The sequence below is a fragment of the Cibotium barometz genome, chromosome 42 (genome assembly GCF_041138505.1).
Source record: "Cibotium barometz isolate CiBa-2024 chromosome 42, ASM4113850v1, whole genome shotgun sequence".
NCBI lineage: Eukaryota > Viridiplantae > Streptophyta > Polypodiopsida > Cyatheales > Cibotiaceae > Cibotium > Cibotium barometz.
In genome coordinates this window covers 27,724,037-27,742,267 of record NC_141087.1, presented here as the reverse complement: position 1 = coordinate 27,742,267, position 18,231 = coordinate 27,724,037, and the positions used below count along the sequence as shown (strand labels likewise).

The following is an 18,231-nucleotide window of genomic DNA, read 5'->3' as shown; positions in this document are numbered from 1 at the left end:
CTTACTGAGCGGAGACGCCTGCCAGTGAGTCGTGAAGTCTGCTCTGTATTCTGACGAGTTATGGTGCATGTGAACAGGTGGTAAGTATGTTGCACATGTTGTTTTTATTATTTTATTTCTAACCTCTTATTTTATAAGGTTAGGTGTTCACATTTATTTAAAAGTGGGCACCCACTTAGGGGCCAAGGTGGGGAGCCCCACTTTAAGTGAGTGTGGGGGTGGGCATGGTCACCTACCCACACTAGTCCCCCCCACATGCATGCGTGGAATTCACTAGAGAAGACTACACCTTAATTTTTATAAAAAAAGACTCCCTCCTTCAAGCGTCATCATCATCGCTTCCACCTTACGTGAGAACCGGCGAACATCTCTTCAGGCTGCGCACATATTCTGATTCTGTGCGCCTTCATCACCCTGAGCTTCATCACGTGCTGCCGGTTGAGTCAAATCAAAGGCGGCTGTTTATGCTGCTGCTGCTGGCTGCGCCTACTCTTCCTATAGGCGGCTGCTTCTATTCTCCTACAGGTGGGCTGCGCCTGTGTACAGCAGCCAGGCGTACTCCCTTCCAGGCGACTCTGAACTGCTGCTGGCTGCGCCTACTCTTCCTATAGGCGGCTGCTTCTATTCTCCTACAGGTGGGCTGCGCCTGTGTACAGCAGCCAGGCGTACTCCCTACCAGGCGGCTGATGTGCTGCTGCGCCTAACCCTTCCAGGCGACTCTGAAAGTGCTGCAGCTGCTCCCACAGGCGGCTGAATTCCAGCAGGCTGCGCTGTCCTCACCTCTGCGCTGAAGTTACCTGCAGGTTGCCCATTCACTACCGGCTGCACCTCTCCAAGCTACGCATGCCCCTACAGGCGGCTATGGCTGTGCGCTTGTGTTCCAGCCAGTAGAACACTACCCTCAGGCGACTTTGCTTGAGCTCCTCCACACTGCAGCCAGGCATCTCCTCCCTTACAAGTGGATGCTTCTTCTCTCACAGCAGGCGGCTGTGTCTTTTGCGGTGATACTTGTCTTGGTGGTTCACCACGAGGCAACTGTTTCTTCAACAAGGGTGGCTTCATCATACCACGAGTATTGGTTTTCTATCAACCATCTACAAGTAAGTGAATTTCAGATTTAAGTAAAGTATTTTATGTTTAAATCTGATAAGGGATTCATCCCGCTCGGCCAACACCCGTTCGGTGCCGGGTTGTCCAAGCTCTATTGGAGAACCTCGGTCCAAAGGTGCAGAGAACGGGAGAGCCAAGCGTTAGTACGAGAACGCCTGTTTGTGCGTGGTCTCGGAACACCAGTGAGGCGCTCTCCGCGGAGTCCAGTGAAAGCATAGGACCGTAGAGATTGGACCACACTAGTGGTCGTACTGCTTCAAGCTTCTACATCGAAATTCGACTTCGAGCCTACTTGTTTGGTACTGTTTTCATATGTACATGGACATTATCTGGTTCTTGGAACCCATGGAGCATTGTATTCATTAAATACTCCCAATAAATATATCATATATTGAGGGGGGGGTCGGCCCGTTCCGGCCCCAGTGCTGGTGTCCATCTTTCCATTTCATTTCATTTCAATTTCAAGTTGTATTAAGTTGTCCATTTCAAATTTGTGGTTTTAAAGTTGTGCTATTAAGCGTGTGGGTGTCCAACGGAGTCTTTCCCACTTGACGGGATCGGTTTCATTGGTATCAGAGCACGGTTGTTTCCCTCTTCCTAGTGGGGAAACGAACCTGTGTACTGGACATCCCGCTTTTAGCAAACTTAAAACACAATGGACAGCCAAGGCAACCCTTTGGAAGTGCCAAATTCGAGGGGTCCATCTAGTGCCTCTTGTGGGTCTGATGCCCTGCGTGGTAGGCACAAGCCCCTTGAAAGGGTTATTGATAGTGAATCCAAGGGTCAACTGTCTCCAGGAAAGACAGTTATGCTTGAACAAGAGCCTGATGCTATGAGGGCTGAAATGGAACATATGAGAAAACTTTTGCAGGCTCAAGAGTAAGAGTTAAAGTTTTTGCATGAAGATCCCCATCTGCAAAGTGCTATTGAAGCCAGGAAGGCTGATGCTATGGTAGATGTAACTTTTGAATCAAAGGCTCGTGAAGTGGGCAAGAAACCAAGGGAGTTGGCACTTGCCTATCTCCTTCGCAAAGGTGATATCAAAGAGGGGGAGGACGGAGAGCTGAAATTCAGAAATCCACCTCGTTTGAAGCATGGAGATCCCGCATCCCAAAGGCTGAAATCTTTTATGCAAAAGGAAGAGGTGACTGTCACCTCTCGACATGCATCCTCTCCACAAGGCACAAAGCCTGATAGATATATGTATGCCAGTGCTCATGGAGGGCATGAAAGTCACATGCATGCAAGACATGTATCTCATGGTGACAGGTCTACTTCCAGAAAAATTTTGCCTTCTGAGTTGTCTCATGGAGAGACCATGCCATATGCAGGTAAGTCACATGCATCTGAGTTTCGAGTTCGTGGAGCACATACCACCGTGCCCCATGAAGCTTCTATGACGGCCCATGGAGCCCATGCAGACAGGGCTACCCCGTTGGATAAGGGGAAAAGAAAAAGAGAAGACCATGAGCCTCATGCCAGGAAGCTCAAGGAATTCAAAGCAGGTGACAAATCTGTCAAATTTGATGCTTTTCATGGTGAACATGATGCTTCTAAGGTGTTAGCATTTGTGGCACAGTTCGACATTGCTTTTAGCGATGAGGATTTCACAGAAAAGTCAAAGGTGCGCCATGCTAGCATGTTTTTGAAAGGGACTGCTGCTCATTGGTGGATCATTGAAAAGATCACCAAGGATCCCATCTCCACTTGGAAGGAATTCAAGGATAGATTTTGTGCTCAGTTCTTGCCACCCAATGCAGAGCAAACTCTCACTCAAAAGTGGGACAGGTTGGAGCAAAGAGACAATGAAAGTGTGCAACAGTATGTTAACAAATTCTGGAAAGTGTTGCTGGAAGTGACTCCCTTTATGCAAATCGCTGAAGATGAAAGAAAGAGGAAGTTTCGTTCTGGACTGCAACCAGCATATAGATCGGGAATTGAATTGCACCCGAAACATACGTTGCAACAACTCACAGCTTCTGCTCTTGCTACGGAGCAATTGGTGCTCAAGATTAAGCAGGATCAAGGAGGTTCCAAGGGGAAAGACAAGGCTGTCCCAAATCAGCAAAAGGGTGGACAGCCACCTAAAAAGAACTTCCGGGAGCCTTACAAGGGTGGTAAAGCTGAAAATAACACATCTAAAGAACAGGGCCCAAGAAAGAACAAATTCAGCTTAACCCCAGAGCAAAGAGAGCAATATGCCAAGGATGGAAAATACTTTTCTTCTGGTAGCAAAGACCACATGTTTCGGCAATGCCCAGATCGCAAAACAAAGCACGAGGACAAGCACACCAAAGCTAATGTACATGCAGTTCCTCATGTGCAAGGAAATACAGGTCATGATGCAAAAGAGCGAATGGTTTGCAAAGCTTGGGGGCAAATCAAGGATCAGCCCGCACTCTTCATGTTTGATGACTGTGCAACTGACAATTTCATCTCTATGCAAATGGCAGCTGCATTGGGTATTGAGGTCGAGCATATGGGACCCCAGATTGAAGCCGAAGCTGCATTTATTGGTAAAGAGGTGCAGGTTACCCCTTTGATAGGGAAGTTGCGCATTCATATCCAGGGCTACCTTGATAATGAGCATTTCCTAGTTGCTCCACTGAATGGATGTGATGTATTGTTGGGCAAGCCGTGGCACCATAGGCTTGAGCCCCGCAAAGACTACAAGTCTAATATGATTTCTTTTATGCATAAAGGCCGCATGCATTTTATTGATGCTGGCAAAGAAGGGGATTCCATCCCACTTGTATCACACATCCAAATTACTAAAGCAATGAAAAAGAGTCTTTCAGCGTACTTGGTTTTTGTGCGTGATAGTCTTGTGCCAAATCATCAAAATGTCGATGCTATGTCTTATGATAGTGTAACGCGCGGAAGCTCTGGGTAGTCTTCTTTCAGCCCTAAACACTCTTGAAGACCTCCTGATGCAAAAGCGCACCATGATGCAAAAACGCAGGTAGAGAGAGAGTAGAGAGAGAGAGTGAGAAGTGCTGGAATTTCAGTATATTCTATGTACAAAAAAGGTACAAATCTGTACAGCCATGGGCTGCCTTCATAAAAAGGTAATAAACCCTAAAATCTGTCCCCTTTGGGACCTCCTATTGACTCACACCCCTAGTGGGTGGAATGAGTAAAACATAGAGCTATGGTGCCCTTTTATAGGCCTTTGGAGCATGTGGGAAACTGGCCGACTGCTGGTCGGCCAGTTACTGATTCATAAATTCAATAAAAATCCTGCCGACTGGTTCTCTTGGATGCGCCTGCTGTCAGCACCCTCTGGCCTGCAGCCGACAGCTCTTTGGTCATGCTGATGTCATCCTCCATGCAGCCGACACACTTCTGATCCATGCTCTGCTCCAAATCCTGCTCCATGTCTATCTTCTACTGGTTCATAATCTTTTTCTGCTTGCCTCTTCTGGATCTAGCCCTGGAAATGTCCATGGCATCTGTGATGCACATGACATCCCCCTCTGCTAAACTTGATGACGGGAATCCAACCTGCTCTTGGATGACTGTCATCATCCCAATCCTGTTCCGAAGTCCCTCTGTCATCATCCATCCCTGGCAAACTTTTTCTCTGAAAATCCAATCTGTTCTCCAAACCACTCTGCCTCTGATGAAGATCTATGCATCTGGTCTTCCTCTAGTCCACAATCCATTCCTGCCCTGACTCTGAACACCGTCTTGGTCTTCGTTCCTGGAACTGAGTCTGGCACTCTCACATCACCCTTGGAGGATCAACCTCCCTTGGGACCGTTCCCTTAGAACCCATCTGGCTCACGGAACTGCCATCCCCATCTGGCACTGTGGAACACCACCAACAAACCTCCTGGGAGTTCTTCCCGATCTGTGTTCTGGCCTTGGGCTTCGAATCTTATGCTCTGATACCAATGTAACGCGCGGAAGCTCTGGGTAGTCTTCTTTCAACCCTAAACACTCTTGAAGACCTCCTGATGCAAAAGCGCACCATGATGCAAAAACGCAGGTAGAGAGAGAGTAGAGAGAGAGAGTGAGAAGTGCTGGAATTTCAGTATATTCTATGTACAAAAAAGGTACAAATCTGTACAGCCATGGGCTGCCTTCATAAAAAGGTAATAAACCCTAAAATCTGTCCCCTTTGGGACCTCCTATTGACTCACACCCCTAGTGGGTGGAATGAGTAAAACATAGAGCTATGGTGCCCTTTTATAGGCCTTTGGAGCATGTGGGAAACTGGCCGACTGCTGGTCGGCCAGTTACTGATTCATAAATTCAATAAAAATCCTGCCGACTGGTTCTCTTGGATGCGCCTGCTGTCAGCACCCTCTGGCCTGCAGCCGACAGCTCTTTGGTCATGCTGATGTCATCCTCCATGCAGCCGACACACTTCTGATCCATGCTCTGCTCCAAATCCTGCTCCATGTCTATCTTCTACTGGTTCATAATCTTTTTCTGCTTGCCTCTTCTGGATCTAGCCCTGGAAATGTCCATGGCATCTGTGATGCACATGACAGATAGGCTGAATTTTCTTAATGCATTCAACGACTGTTTTGCTGACTCGTTGCCAAGTGAATTACCTCCCCAAAGGCCCGAAGATCACCGTATAGATCTTGTGCCAGGTAGTTTTCCTCCTAACAAACCCGCATACCGAGTGAGTGCTGCACAACAAGAAGAAATCATGAAGCAGGTAAACGAGCTTTTAGAGAAAGGTTTGGTTCAGCCCAGTTCCTCACCTTACTGCTCTCTTGTGCTTCTTGTTCAAAAGAAGGACGGATCATTCCGCATGTGTGTGGACTATAGAGCTTTGAACAAGCTTACCATCAAGAACAGATTTCCAATTCCACGTATTGATGATATTTTGGATAAGCTTGATGGTTCGGCTTGCTTTAGCAGACTTGATTTGAAGAGTGGTTATCACCAGATACGCGTGGTGCCACAAGATGTCCATAAGACTGCATTCACGACAGCCTTCGGATTATATGAATTCTTGGTAATGCCTTTTGGTCTCTTCACCAATGCTCCTGCTACTTTTAATCGAATGATGGATAGGATATTCCGACCCCATCGCAAGTTTACAGGAGTCTTCTTTGATGATATCTTGGTTTTCTCCAAGAATGAGCAGGAACACAGAACTCATTTGGTCACAGTGTTCGAAGAGTTGAGGAAGCATAAACTTTTCGTCAATGCCAAGAAAAGTAAGTTTTTCCTTTCAGAGATTCATTATCTGGGACATATTGTATCCAAGGATGGAGTTACAATGGATCCTGCAAAGATAGAGACCATTCGGAATTGGCCCGAATTGCAAAACGTACATCAAGTACGTAGTTTTCTGGGATTATGTTCGTACTATAGGCGTTTCATAAGGCATTTTGCTATGATTGCCACTCCTCTACATGATCTCACGAAGAAGAAAACTGCTTTCAAATGGACTTCAAAGGAACAGGATGCTTTCTTGCAGCTCAAGCATGCGATCATATGTGGTCCAGTATTGATTGTTCACAAGTCATTCATGGTTGAATGTGATGCTTGTGGTGATTGCATAGGAGCTGTCCTAAATCAAGAAGGGCATGCAGTTGCATACGAGAGCCGTCGTTTGCATGATGCTGAGCTTCATATGGATATCTATGAGAAAGAGCTCTTGGCTGTAATTCACGCCTTAAAGATTTGGAAACACTACCTTCTTGGGGCTGAATTTGTAGTCAAGACAGATCATCAAAGCTTGAGATACTTTCTATCTCAAACCAAGCTTTCAGAGAAGCAGATGAGAATGGCAAACTTTCTTTCCATGTTTCATTTTCAGATTGTGCATACTCCAGGAAAGAAAAATGTGGTGGCCGATGCACTATCTAGGAGGCCTTATGTTGCTGCAATCTCAATGGCCTCTCATGGAGACCTATCTGCTATGCGAGATTTGTATCATTTGGATGCTGATTTTTGCCATATATGGACTGATTTGATGGCTGGTCATTCACATGCCTCTTATGTTATCAACGAGGGTTATCTAATGAAGGATAATTGCCTATGTGTGGTGAAGGATTTGCGTCCAAAGGTTATGGACGAATGTCACGCTCCACCTTATGCTGGTCATAGAGGTATTATGCCTACTACTCGTATGATTCAGAGGTATTTCTTTTGGCCGAGCATGCGTAAAGACATTGAGGCTTATGTGCGTGCATGTATTACTTGCCAAAAGGTGAAATTTGACAGGCAAAAGCCTCCAGGTTTGCTTCAACCATTGCCTATTCCCTCGTGACCTTGGGAAAGTATCACGATGGATTTTATTATGGATTTGCCTAGATCCCAGCATGGGAATGATGCTATTTGGACTATTGTGGACAGGTTTAGCAAACAAGCTCACTTCTTGCCCGTCAAGAAAACCATCAAAGCTGATCATATGGTAAAGCTTTTTCTTGCTAATATTTTTAAATCTATTGTTGGGGATAGAGATCCCAAGACTACAAGCCTATTTTGGAGGGCTTTGTTTGATAATATGGGTACTAAACTTGAGTTTTCATCAGCTTATCATCCCCAAACGGATGGCCAAAGTGAAGCTGCAAATTCAGCCGTGTTGGATTTGTTGAAATGTTATGTGGCAGATCAAAAGACTGCATGGGAGAAGTATCTTCCACTTGTTGAGTTTGCCTACAACAATACAATCCATGCTTCCACGGGAAAGGCTCCGTTTGAGATTATCTATGGCAGAGTGGTCTTGCCACCCATCCTTCGTACAAAGGATGAGATTTTTGCAGCTGATGAATATGTTCGTGACTTGGATGTTGCCTTTGGTCAGGTGCGGACAGCCATTGCCAGATTGTGTTCGACTCATGGGATTGTCACGCCATGGGAGAGCCAGTATTCGTGCCGTGTTTTGCCTATGGGACTGTCACCCCATAGGGAGACTCGTGCCTGGAACTGTGTCTTCCCTATGGGACTGTCACTCCATAGGAAGACCAGGTTTTTATGTTTTTATGTCGTGCCAGTTTTGTGCCGACAGATATTTTGTACTTGTTCCATGAACGGGAGATATGTCCATGTTACTATTTGCACATGCACACATATTTTGCATGTTTGAAACTCTTTTCGCATGACATGTATTTGTGTGTTTCCCTGCTTGACATGTTACTTACTGAGCGGGGACGCCTGCCAGTGAGTCGTGAAGTCTGCTCTGTATTCTGACGAGTTTTGGTGCATGTGAACAGGTGGTAAGTATGTTGCACATGTTGTTTTTATTATTTTATTTCTAACCTCTTATTTTATAAGGTTAGGTGTTCACATTTATTTAAAAGTGGGCACCCCCTTTGGGAACCCACTTAGGGGCCAAGGTGGTGAGCCCCACTTTAAGTGAGTGTGGGGGTGGGCATGGTCACCTACCCACACTAGTTCCCCCCACATGCATGCGTGGAATTCACTAGAGAAGACTACACCTTAATTTTTATAAAAAAAGACTCCCTCCTTCGAGCGTCATCATCATCGCTTCCACCTTACATGAGAACCGGCGAACATCTCTTCAGGCTGCGCACATATTCTGATTCTGTGCGCCTTCATCACCCTGAGCTTCATCACGTGCTGCCGGTTGAGTCAAATCAAAGGCGGCTGTTTATGCTGCTGCTGCTGCTGCTGGCTGCGCCTACTCTTCCTATAGGCGGCTGCTTCTATTCTCCTACAGGTGGGCTGCGCCTGTGTACAGCAGCCAGGCGTACTCCCTTCCAGGCGACTCTGAACTGCTGCTGGCTGCGCCTACTCTTCCTATAGGCGGCTGCTTCTATTCTCCTACAGGTGGGCTGCGCCTGTGTACAGCAGCCAGGCGTACTCCCTACCAGGCGGTTGATGTGCTGCTGCGCCTAACCCTTCCAGGCGACTCTGAAAGTGCTGCAGCTGCTCCCACAGGCGGCTGAATTCCAGCAGGCTGCGCTGTCCTCACCTCTGCGCTGAAGTTACCTGCAGGTTGCCCATTCACTACCGGCTGCACCTCTCCAAGCTACGCATGCCCCTACCGGCGGCTATGGCTGTGCGCTTGTGTTCCAGCCAGTAGAACACTACCCTCAAGCGACTTTGCTTGAGCTCCTCCACACTGCAGCCAGGCATCTCCTCCCTTACAAGTGGATGCTTCTTCTCTCACAGCAGGCGACTGTGTCTTTTGCGGTGATACTTGTCTTGGTGGTTCACCACGAGGCAACTGTTTCTTCAACAAGGGTGGCTTCATCATACCACGAGTATTGGTTTTCTATCAACCATCTACAAGTAAGTGAATTTCAGATTTAAGTAAAGTATTTTATGTTTAATTCTGATAAGGGATTCATCCCGCTCGGCCAACACCCGTTCGGTGCCGGGTTGTCCAAGCTCTATTGGAGAACCTCGGTCCAAAGGTGCTGAGATCGGGAGAGCCAGGCGTTAGTACGAGAGCGCCTGTTTGTGCGTGGTCTCGGAACACCAGTGAGGCGCTCTCCGCGGAGTCCAGTGAAAGCACAGGACCGTAGAGATTGGACCACACTAGTGGTCGTACTGCTTCAAGCTTCTACATCGAAATTCGACTTCGAGCCTACTTGTTTGGTACTGTTTTCATATGTACATGGACATTATCTGGTTCTTGGAACCCATGGAGCATTGTATTCATTAAATACTCCCAATAAATATATCATATATTGAGGGGGGGGTCGGCCCGTTCCGGCCCCAGTGCTGGTGTCCATCTTTCCATTTCATTTCATTTCAATTTCAAGTTGTATTAAGTTGTCCATTTCAAATTTGTGGTTTTAAAGTTGTGCTATTAAGCGTGTGGGTGTCCAACGGAGTCTTTCCCACTTGACGGGATCGGTTTCACTAGTCCTAGTCCTATGTCTAGACCCACACCCAAGAGGGAGTGTGACTCAAGCAATGAGCAAACATGCCTTTTATAGGCCTTGGACAACCAGAGATTTGGCCGACTGCTGGTCAGCCAGCCACCTGGACAATAATATTCATAATTGAAGAACCCGACCTGTATTACTGCAGCCGACAACCTTATCTTGTTTTCCATGCAGCCGACATGTCCCTGTGTCCACTCTAGTCCATCCCTTGCCTAAACTTGCACTCCATGCTCCAAAATATTTGGTTCTAGTGAGTCTTTATCATGTTGCCTCCAGGATTAGCCTAGAGATTAGCATGTACATGTGTGTGCACATGACATCCCCCTCTGCTCAATTTGGTGACGGGATTCCAATATGCTTCTTGGATGACTGTCATCATCCCATTCTATTCCTGAAGTCCATCTGTCATCCTTCCTACTCTGGCAACCTTTTCAATGAATGCCCAACCCGGTCCCCAAATCCACTCTAACTCTGAAGAAGATCTATGCATTTGTTCCATCCAGTCCCCATTTCGTTCTTGCCCTGTCTGTGAACACCGTCTTGGTCTTCATTCTTGAGAAATGAGTCTAACACTCTCACTCCACCTCTTGGAGGATTATCCTCCCTTGCCTAAACTTGCACTCCATGCTCCAAAATATCTAGTTCTAGTGAGTCTTTATCATGTTGCCTCCAGGATTAGCCTAGAGATTAGAATGTACATGTGTGTGCACATGACATGCCCCTCTGCTAAACTTGGTGACGGAATTCCAATCTACTTCTTGGATGACTGTCATCATCCCATTCTATTCCCGAAGTCCCTCTGTCATCAGTCCTACTCTAGCAACCTTTTCACTGAATGCTCGGCCTGGTCCCCAAATCCACTCTAACTCTGAAGAAGATCTATACATCTGTTCCATCCAGTCCCCATTCCGTTCCTGCCCTGTCTCTGAACACCGTCTTGGTCTTCATTCCTTAGAAATGAGTCAGGCACTCTCACTCCACCCCTTGGAGGATCATCCTCCCTTGGAACCGTTGCTCCAAAGCCTTTCCTAGCTCACAGGACTGCCATCCCCTTTGGGCTTTGTGGAACACCACCAACCAACCTCCTAGGAGCTCTTTCCGGTCTTGTATTGCGTGCCTTGGGCTTCGTACCTATGCACTTTCCTGTACCTTGGACCTGCACACCTTCATATGGGACTGAATCAGGGTTTAGCCTTGTTGAGCCTCATGCTCTAATACCAATGTTACATGTGGAAGCTCTAAGATGCTTCTTTCAGCCCTAAACACCATCTAGAACATGCTGATGCAAAAACGCAGACAGAAGGGAGAGTAGCGAGAGAGAGATAGCTAGAAATTCAATATTTCATATGGTACAAAAAGGTACATAATTCCCTTGAAGGCAGCCATGGACTGCCTTCTGGAAAAGGTAGAACACCCTAATCCTAGTCCTATGTCTAGACCCACACCCAAGAGGGAGTGAATGACTGAAACAATGAGCAAACATGCCTTTTATAAACCTTGGACAGCCAGAGATCTGGCCGACTGCTGGTCGGCCAGCCGCCTGGACAATAATATTCATAATTGAAGAACCCGACCTGTATTACTGCAACCGATAGCCTTATCTTGTTTTCCATGCAGCCGACAGGTCCTATGTCCACTCTAGTCCATCCCTTGCCTAAACTTGCACTCCATGCTCCAAAATATCTGGTTTTAGTGAGTCTTTATCATGTTGCCTCTAGAATTAGCCCAGAGATTAGCATGTACATGTGTGTGCACATGACACAAATAATGATAGTGGTCAACAAATTTTCCAACATGACACATTTTATACCATACAAGAAGATAGCTCAAGCTCCAAATATTGCTTTATTATTTCTTTAGTATATTTTCAAGACACATGGATTGCCAAAGTCCATTATATCACATTGAGATCCTAAGTTTACTAGACATTTCTAGACTTCACTTTTCAAGTCAGTTGGCACAAATTTGTTATTCAATTAAGCATGTCATCCATAGACGAATGGCCAGTCTGAAAGAGTTAATCAAATTCTTAAAGAGATGCTCAGACATTATATTCAATCTCGTTTAGCATCTTAGAGAGATTATTTACCATTAATAGAATTTGCTTACAACAATTCTCATCATACAATAATTGGTATGAGTCCTTTTCAAGCCACTTATGGTCATACACTAATTGTGCCATCCAACTTTGTTCTTTAACACAAGGTGGCATTAGCAAATCAGTTAGTTCAAGAAATACAAGACATTCTTCTTCAAGTTCGAGATCAAATAATTCCAGTTCAAGAACAATATCAACAATCAACCAACCGACGTCGTCGACATGACGAACTTTAAGAAGGTGACATGGTTCTTTTATTCGTCACTGCTCATTTATATATATGAGTGAAATCAGTTTTTTCGAAGTTAAGACCACGTTACTATGGTCTTTTTCGGATTATTAAGAAAAAATCTCCTTTGAGTTATAAGTTGGATTTACCACCATCATGGAAAAAAATTCATCCGACTTTTCACATACCATGGATTAAGAAGTTTGTACAAGGAGATTCTATTGTTCCAGACATTCTAGATTATGTTCCAGAGATTGAAGATGAACACATGACTTTGTTTCCAGAAAAGATTCTTGATGTTCGACAGAAAGAAACTTTCCAGAAGATTATTACAAAATTCTTGATACAATGAAAGGATTTAGATGATTCAAATTCAACTTGGCAAAGTAATGAAGATCTACAGCAGTACCCAAAATTACTTCAAGAGTTCTTTAGTCAACAGCAATCGCTTATATAACCCTAGATCTTATTTAAGTGGGAGGGAATGTCACGATTGTGACTTAATCTCTCTAATTCCTCTTAATTATTCTTAATCATTGAAAGAACACCAATGAAGGGTCACACCCTATCACATGGGTCATCACCAAAGGACACGTCTATTCAAAGAGACATCTATTGATCAAAGGACGCATCTCTACGTCCATAACTATTCATTCAAGAGTCGCACCCTTTCATCAAGGATGTGCCTCTTTATTTGTACCTATTCAAGCCCTATTTATTAACAAGGCCTTGTGTCTCAAAGCAACAATATAGCTTTCCGCTCTAAAAACCCTACTTTCAGTGTTATATCTTTAATCAGGTCTTATAAATTACTAATAGGCTGAGAAGTCCTCACAAGGGGGGTTGGCCCAAGGGTATTCCGACCCCTAGTGCGGTGTCTTCTCTCTCTACTCTCTCTTTTGTTTATTTTCAGATTTTCTCAAGATTTTACCCGTGCCACAGCTCTTACGAAGGCCTGTTACACGAACCACTACATAAGACGGATCAAGCTCTCCCTCAGGTTTCATTTGATGTGTGTGTGTGTGTGTGTAGCATGTTTTAGGTGTGAAAGGGCTTCAAAAATTGTGGCAAAAGATGGGACATGTGAACACCCCTTACACGTGGCATTTTAAACTTTAGTATAAAGGCTTAAAAGGGTCATGTATTAAAAAGGCTTTCAGCCCAACTTCAAAAAATGAAGGCGCATTGACCAGCTTGTCATGATCACATCTCCTGTAGCACCTTCACGAAGCTGAAATCAAGGTAACGTGTGCAGGTACGTGTGCCCTAGCTTCTTCGTAAGGGCATAGGCAGCCATCATGCTTCCCACATAGCCCACATTGTTTTGGCTGACTTGCCTTGTCTGATCGCCTCTTCAAATTTCCTATAAATGCTGAGCCCTTTTCAAGGTTTTTGCGTCACTTCCCCTCCCCTCCGGTGAAACGCTGATATTCATCCCATTTCAAGCTTGCATAGCTGTCGCCCTTTGCATAAATGGTGCTGCCTTGAAGACTTTGTTGAAGCACACCCAAAGAGAAGCTGACTCCTCGAATGCTTCAAAGAAGAACTTAATGGCCTGCTGATTTTCTGCTGTCTACTGTACTGCATACAGTAATAAGTAAGGTGTATTTGCTTTGGTGCTTGTCATACACTTGTAATTGGGTGTTTCAGACATTCTGTATTAGCTGTCCATAATCCAAAATTAATTACAGCAGTTTACCTTACATTAAAGAGCTCTTTTTAATCCATATTCTTCCACTTTCGGCACACTTGTGTTTGCACAATTTGTTGAGTACAATCCTGTGTGTAATTTCTGCTCATTAAAGGCTGCACATTGAACACGCTTCAGCACTTGTGTTTAGTCTAGAAGAGGGTAGTGCACATAGGCACTCCTCCGCCTTGTTTTTCTGACACTAGCAGCCAGCCCAGAAGTCAACTAGCATTCAAGGTCCACATAGGTCTATTCACTAAGTTTTACCCATTGTACTTCATACAACCTCGTACTACAAGCAAATACACCCCTTGCTGGTGAGGACACATAAGTTGGGTAGTTCGTCTGTGAATCTTAGGCTTTTTCCCTTTTTCATTTTCTTCCGATTGCTTGTGAGAAGACCTCCCATGGTCTATGCTTTAGATTTGGTCCGTAGAGCATACTTAGCCTCCACAGGATGCTAATCAAAACTCTCTCTCTATCTCTCTCTCCAAAGTAGCATGTCAGCCACAAACTGGACAATGCTAAACTTTAAAGAGAAGATGTCAGCTTTAGTCCTTTCTTCATCGCTCCACTTGAACATCTTCGTTTGGGCCATGAAAACAGATTACAAATTGGTTGCCATCAGCATTACCACTTGATGGCTCCAATTTGGCTGGCTACAAGGTGACCAATTTTTGAACATATTGTACAGAAGATAGCATACACATACTAGCAGCCTCTCTTACAAGTTACAAGTCCAGAACTAGATAGTACTTGCCATACAGGTGTTGACAACTTACTCTGTTGGATTGTAGCTCTTAAACTTCTGCAACAGCCTCAGGGCCTCCCCACTGCCATTGCTCATTCCCATTTGTCCTTGGGATTCTTGTAAGGTTGATGCTCCAACAGGATCAGATTTAATGTCAGGCATAGCAGCTGAGACGTCCCATGGCTTACGATCTACCAAAAGACCCACTTTGGCACATCAATGAGTTGAAACATAAATGACTTCATGCTGCAAAAACGAGCTAACAAAGACGCTGGAAACACTCAGTTTGTGCGTTACTACACATATACGTACTCAGGTGTGCAGGGACATGGCCATCAACATCAGCTTTACTAAAAGAAGCAGCAAAATCCTCCACTGCTGCCAGCCTCTGAGACGACTGCAACCCCTTTTGTGCAGCATCGAATTGTTGATATTCAGCATTCTCCCAATTTTGCAAATTCATTTCATACTGGCCAGCCCCCAAGCCATCAGTGGATAAATCCCTGTCCGTCCGGGGCCTCTTCTCTTCTTGAGAGTCAACATCTGTATCAAATTCTGATTCCCCATTGTTTGACCCTCCAACTTGCTGCTTCCGTTTTGTTCTAGCCCTTCGGTTCTGGAACCAGTTGTATACATTTGTTTCTGAGATCTGGCCATACTGGCTCAACTCCACGCTAATCTCTTTTATTCTCTGCTTGCTTGGAGTGCCGTTTCCCTGTTGAAAAAGCTTCTCGAGTATCTGAAGCTGTGTTTGGCTAGGTGTCCATCTCTGCCTCGATGTGAATTTCTGTCCCATTGAGTGTAAAGCAGAATCAAGGGAGCTTGACTGGCCATATCTTGATCCTGCAAACAAACCAAAAAATGCAATCAACCGAGATGAAAACTGATACACATACATACGTATGTATGTGCGTGTAAGTATACATACGCATATGTGTACGTAAGCATACATACATATGCAAAGATGTAGGTACATAGGTATCTACATATGTAGGTACAGGCCTACCTCCCTATATACCTGCATACATACATATATGCATATACATACACTCTTATGTAGATGAATGTATACGTGTATATATCCAACACATATACACATATATATATACAAATATACACGTGTTTGTAACATATAATTTCCACCTTAATCACTTGCAAAAGGGTTAGACACTGCCTGAGCACTAAAATCAAGACTCAAGGTAAGACCCCCTTCTCATCATGGAGCATGTAGAAGTTGTCTCAAGATTTAATGGTGATAGGTTTTACACATGGCATACATCTAAATATGTAGGTACAGGCCTACCTCCCTATATACCTGCATACATACATATATGCATATACATACACTCTTATGTAGATGAATGTATACGTGTATATATCCAACACATATACACATATATATATACAAATATACACGTGTTTGTAACATATAATTTCCACCTTAATCACTTGCAAAAGGGTTAGACACTGCCTGAGCACTAAAATCAAGACTCAAGGTAAGACCCCCTTCTCATCATGGAGCATGTAGAAGTTGTCTCAAGATTTAATGGTGATAGGTTTTACACATGGCATACATCTAAATATGTATATGTCACATATATACATATATATGTACATGTACATATATACATACAACATATATACATGTATGTATATATATGTATGCATGTATGTGTATATGTATGCATGTATACATGTATAAATGTGTATGCACGTATGCATACATGCATACACTATATATACATGTATGTATATATATGTATGCACGTATATGTCTGCAAGTATGTGCATATATGTATGTATAATACACACACACGCGCATTAGGAGGAGCATGTTCACCAGGAACAATATGTGCAAATGGCTCAAGAATTAAATAAACTATTGCTATATGGATTAAGATGCAGAAAAGAAGCCAGCGGTGGACTCTAGCATGGGTAGTAAACCCCTGGCCAGCCAACACTCGTTCGAACCCAGCATCTAATATAATTAAACTCATTTTTTTTTTTAAAAGAAGAAGAGAATTAGCATACACGAAAAAAGCATACCATACATAAGATACAGTACAAAGAAAAAGGCTCCATGACCATCTTTGTATGCAACTACAACATTGTGCCATGTGAAATATGAATGGATAATGATGAGATATATAAGAGATAAATACATAGAAGATGGATGGATAAACTGTATATAACCAAACTTTTTGCACTATTTTGACATCACTCAATAATATATTTCAGTGGTCCAACCCACTACCCAAAAAATCCTCTTCGAAACCCCCCTTATATCATCTAGAAGCTACTTCTTGCCTCCCATACCTAGCCAAAAGGCTTGTTCAAACCCCCCACCTGGCCCTTATTTTTTGCAAAAGCCCAACAACATCCTATACCTCCTGCAACTAGATGCTAGACTCTGCCACCTATACCTAGCCATAAGGCTTGGTTCAAACACACTGCCTTCCCATTGTTTGTTGCAAACGCCCAAAAATATCCTAAGCCTCCTACAAAGTCCGAGTCTCAATATGTGGGAAACCTCTAAGGGGGCTATACAGGCTGGGACAGGTTTGCTTGTTCTGAACCCAGCCTTATACACCATCAGGCTACTTGGCATTCGCTAGATAGATCTACACATAAATGTCTTACACACAAAATCATGTACAGTTTCTAAAGAGAAAAAAACAAAGCGAACACTTGGTGCTTCAACTTGAGGGCCTAGATTTCTGTTGCAACCCAATACTCCGTGATAATGTTTGAAAGGATTCCTCTGTTTGTACTTAAATCTTCACATTGGTCTTCTTTTGAAGGTAAAATTGGCTATGATGCCCTCTGCAGCCTTAACTGAGAGAGGTTTGTTATAGCTAACCTGAGATAGCGTTTTGCTGGGCCATGGTGGCCTTGTGCATCTCCACAAGCTGCTGGCAGATTGTGGCATACACAGAAATCTGCCTTCGCAGGGTCTCCATCTGATCGTTGGTCATCACCTGCCCTCGGACCCCCACGTGCCGCTGTGATGGGCCTGCATCTGTCAATCTGGCCGATGTGATCCCCTCGGCAGCAGACAGCACGTGCGGCGCAGCTGCAGCCCCTCCTCCTGATGCTGAAGGCACCTTATTATGAGTCATCTCCTTGTTGCTGCTTCCCATCGTCGCTATGGCGCCCAAATTCTCACGTGTGCCCCTTCCTCTGCTTCTCTGTTATTTAGCATGCAGAATCTTTGCTGGTAACTCTTACCTAAGGCTGGATATGACAACAGCCCCTCGAAGAAGATCTCCAGTCGGTGCGCATGTTTTAAATACGGATATATAGCTAGTTATTTCAGGGGCCCTATTTTATATGTATGAATAATTTCGATTTTTTTTAAAGGGTTCTTTTTTTTGAAAGCCCTCGAGGGGATGTAGCCCAGCTAGAAGCTACACCACTCATACACACAACTCTATGGTGTTTGGGCTCGAGCCCACAACCCCTTGGTTAGATAAAGAGCTGAACCACTTTGGCAAGTTAGCAAAATTTACTCCTTTGGCAACTTTC

The 18,231-nt window shown here is 44.4% G+C and overlaps 1 protein-coding gene across 1 annotated transcript in view; it reads right to left on the bottom strand.

Moving 5' to 3' along the window:
• LOC147614332 (uncharacterized) overlaps nt 1–17,993 on the bottom strand; it is a 65,040-nt gene extending 47,047 nt beyond the window's left edge. The window contains exons 1-3 of the mRNA XM_086780887.1: nt 17,567–17,993; nt 15,019–15,549; nt 14,738–14,897 (exon numbers count right to left, since the gene is read on the bottom strand). Coding sequence (XP_086637013.1) covers nt 14,738–14,897; nt 15,019–15,549; nt 17,567–17,846 — 971 coding nt within the window. The 5' untranslated portion in view covers nt 17,847–17,993. The remainder of the gene's footprint in view (nt 1–14,737; nt 14,898–15,018; nt 15,550–17,566) is intronic.
• Nucleotides 17,994–18,231: the final 238 nt, after the last annotated feature.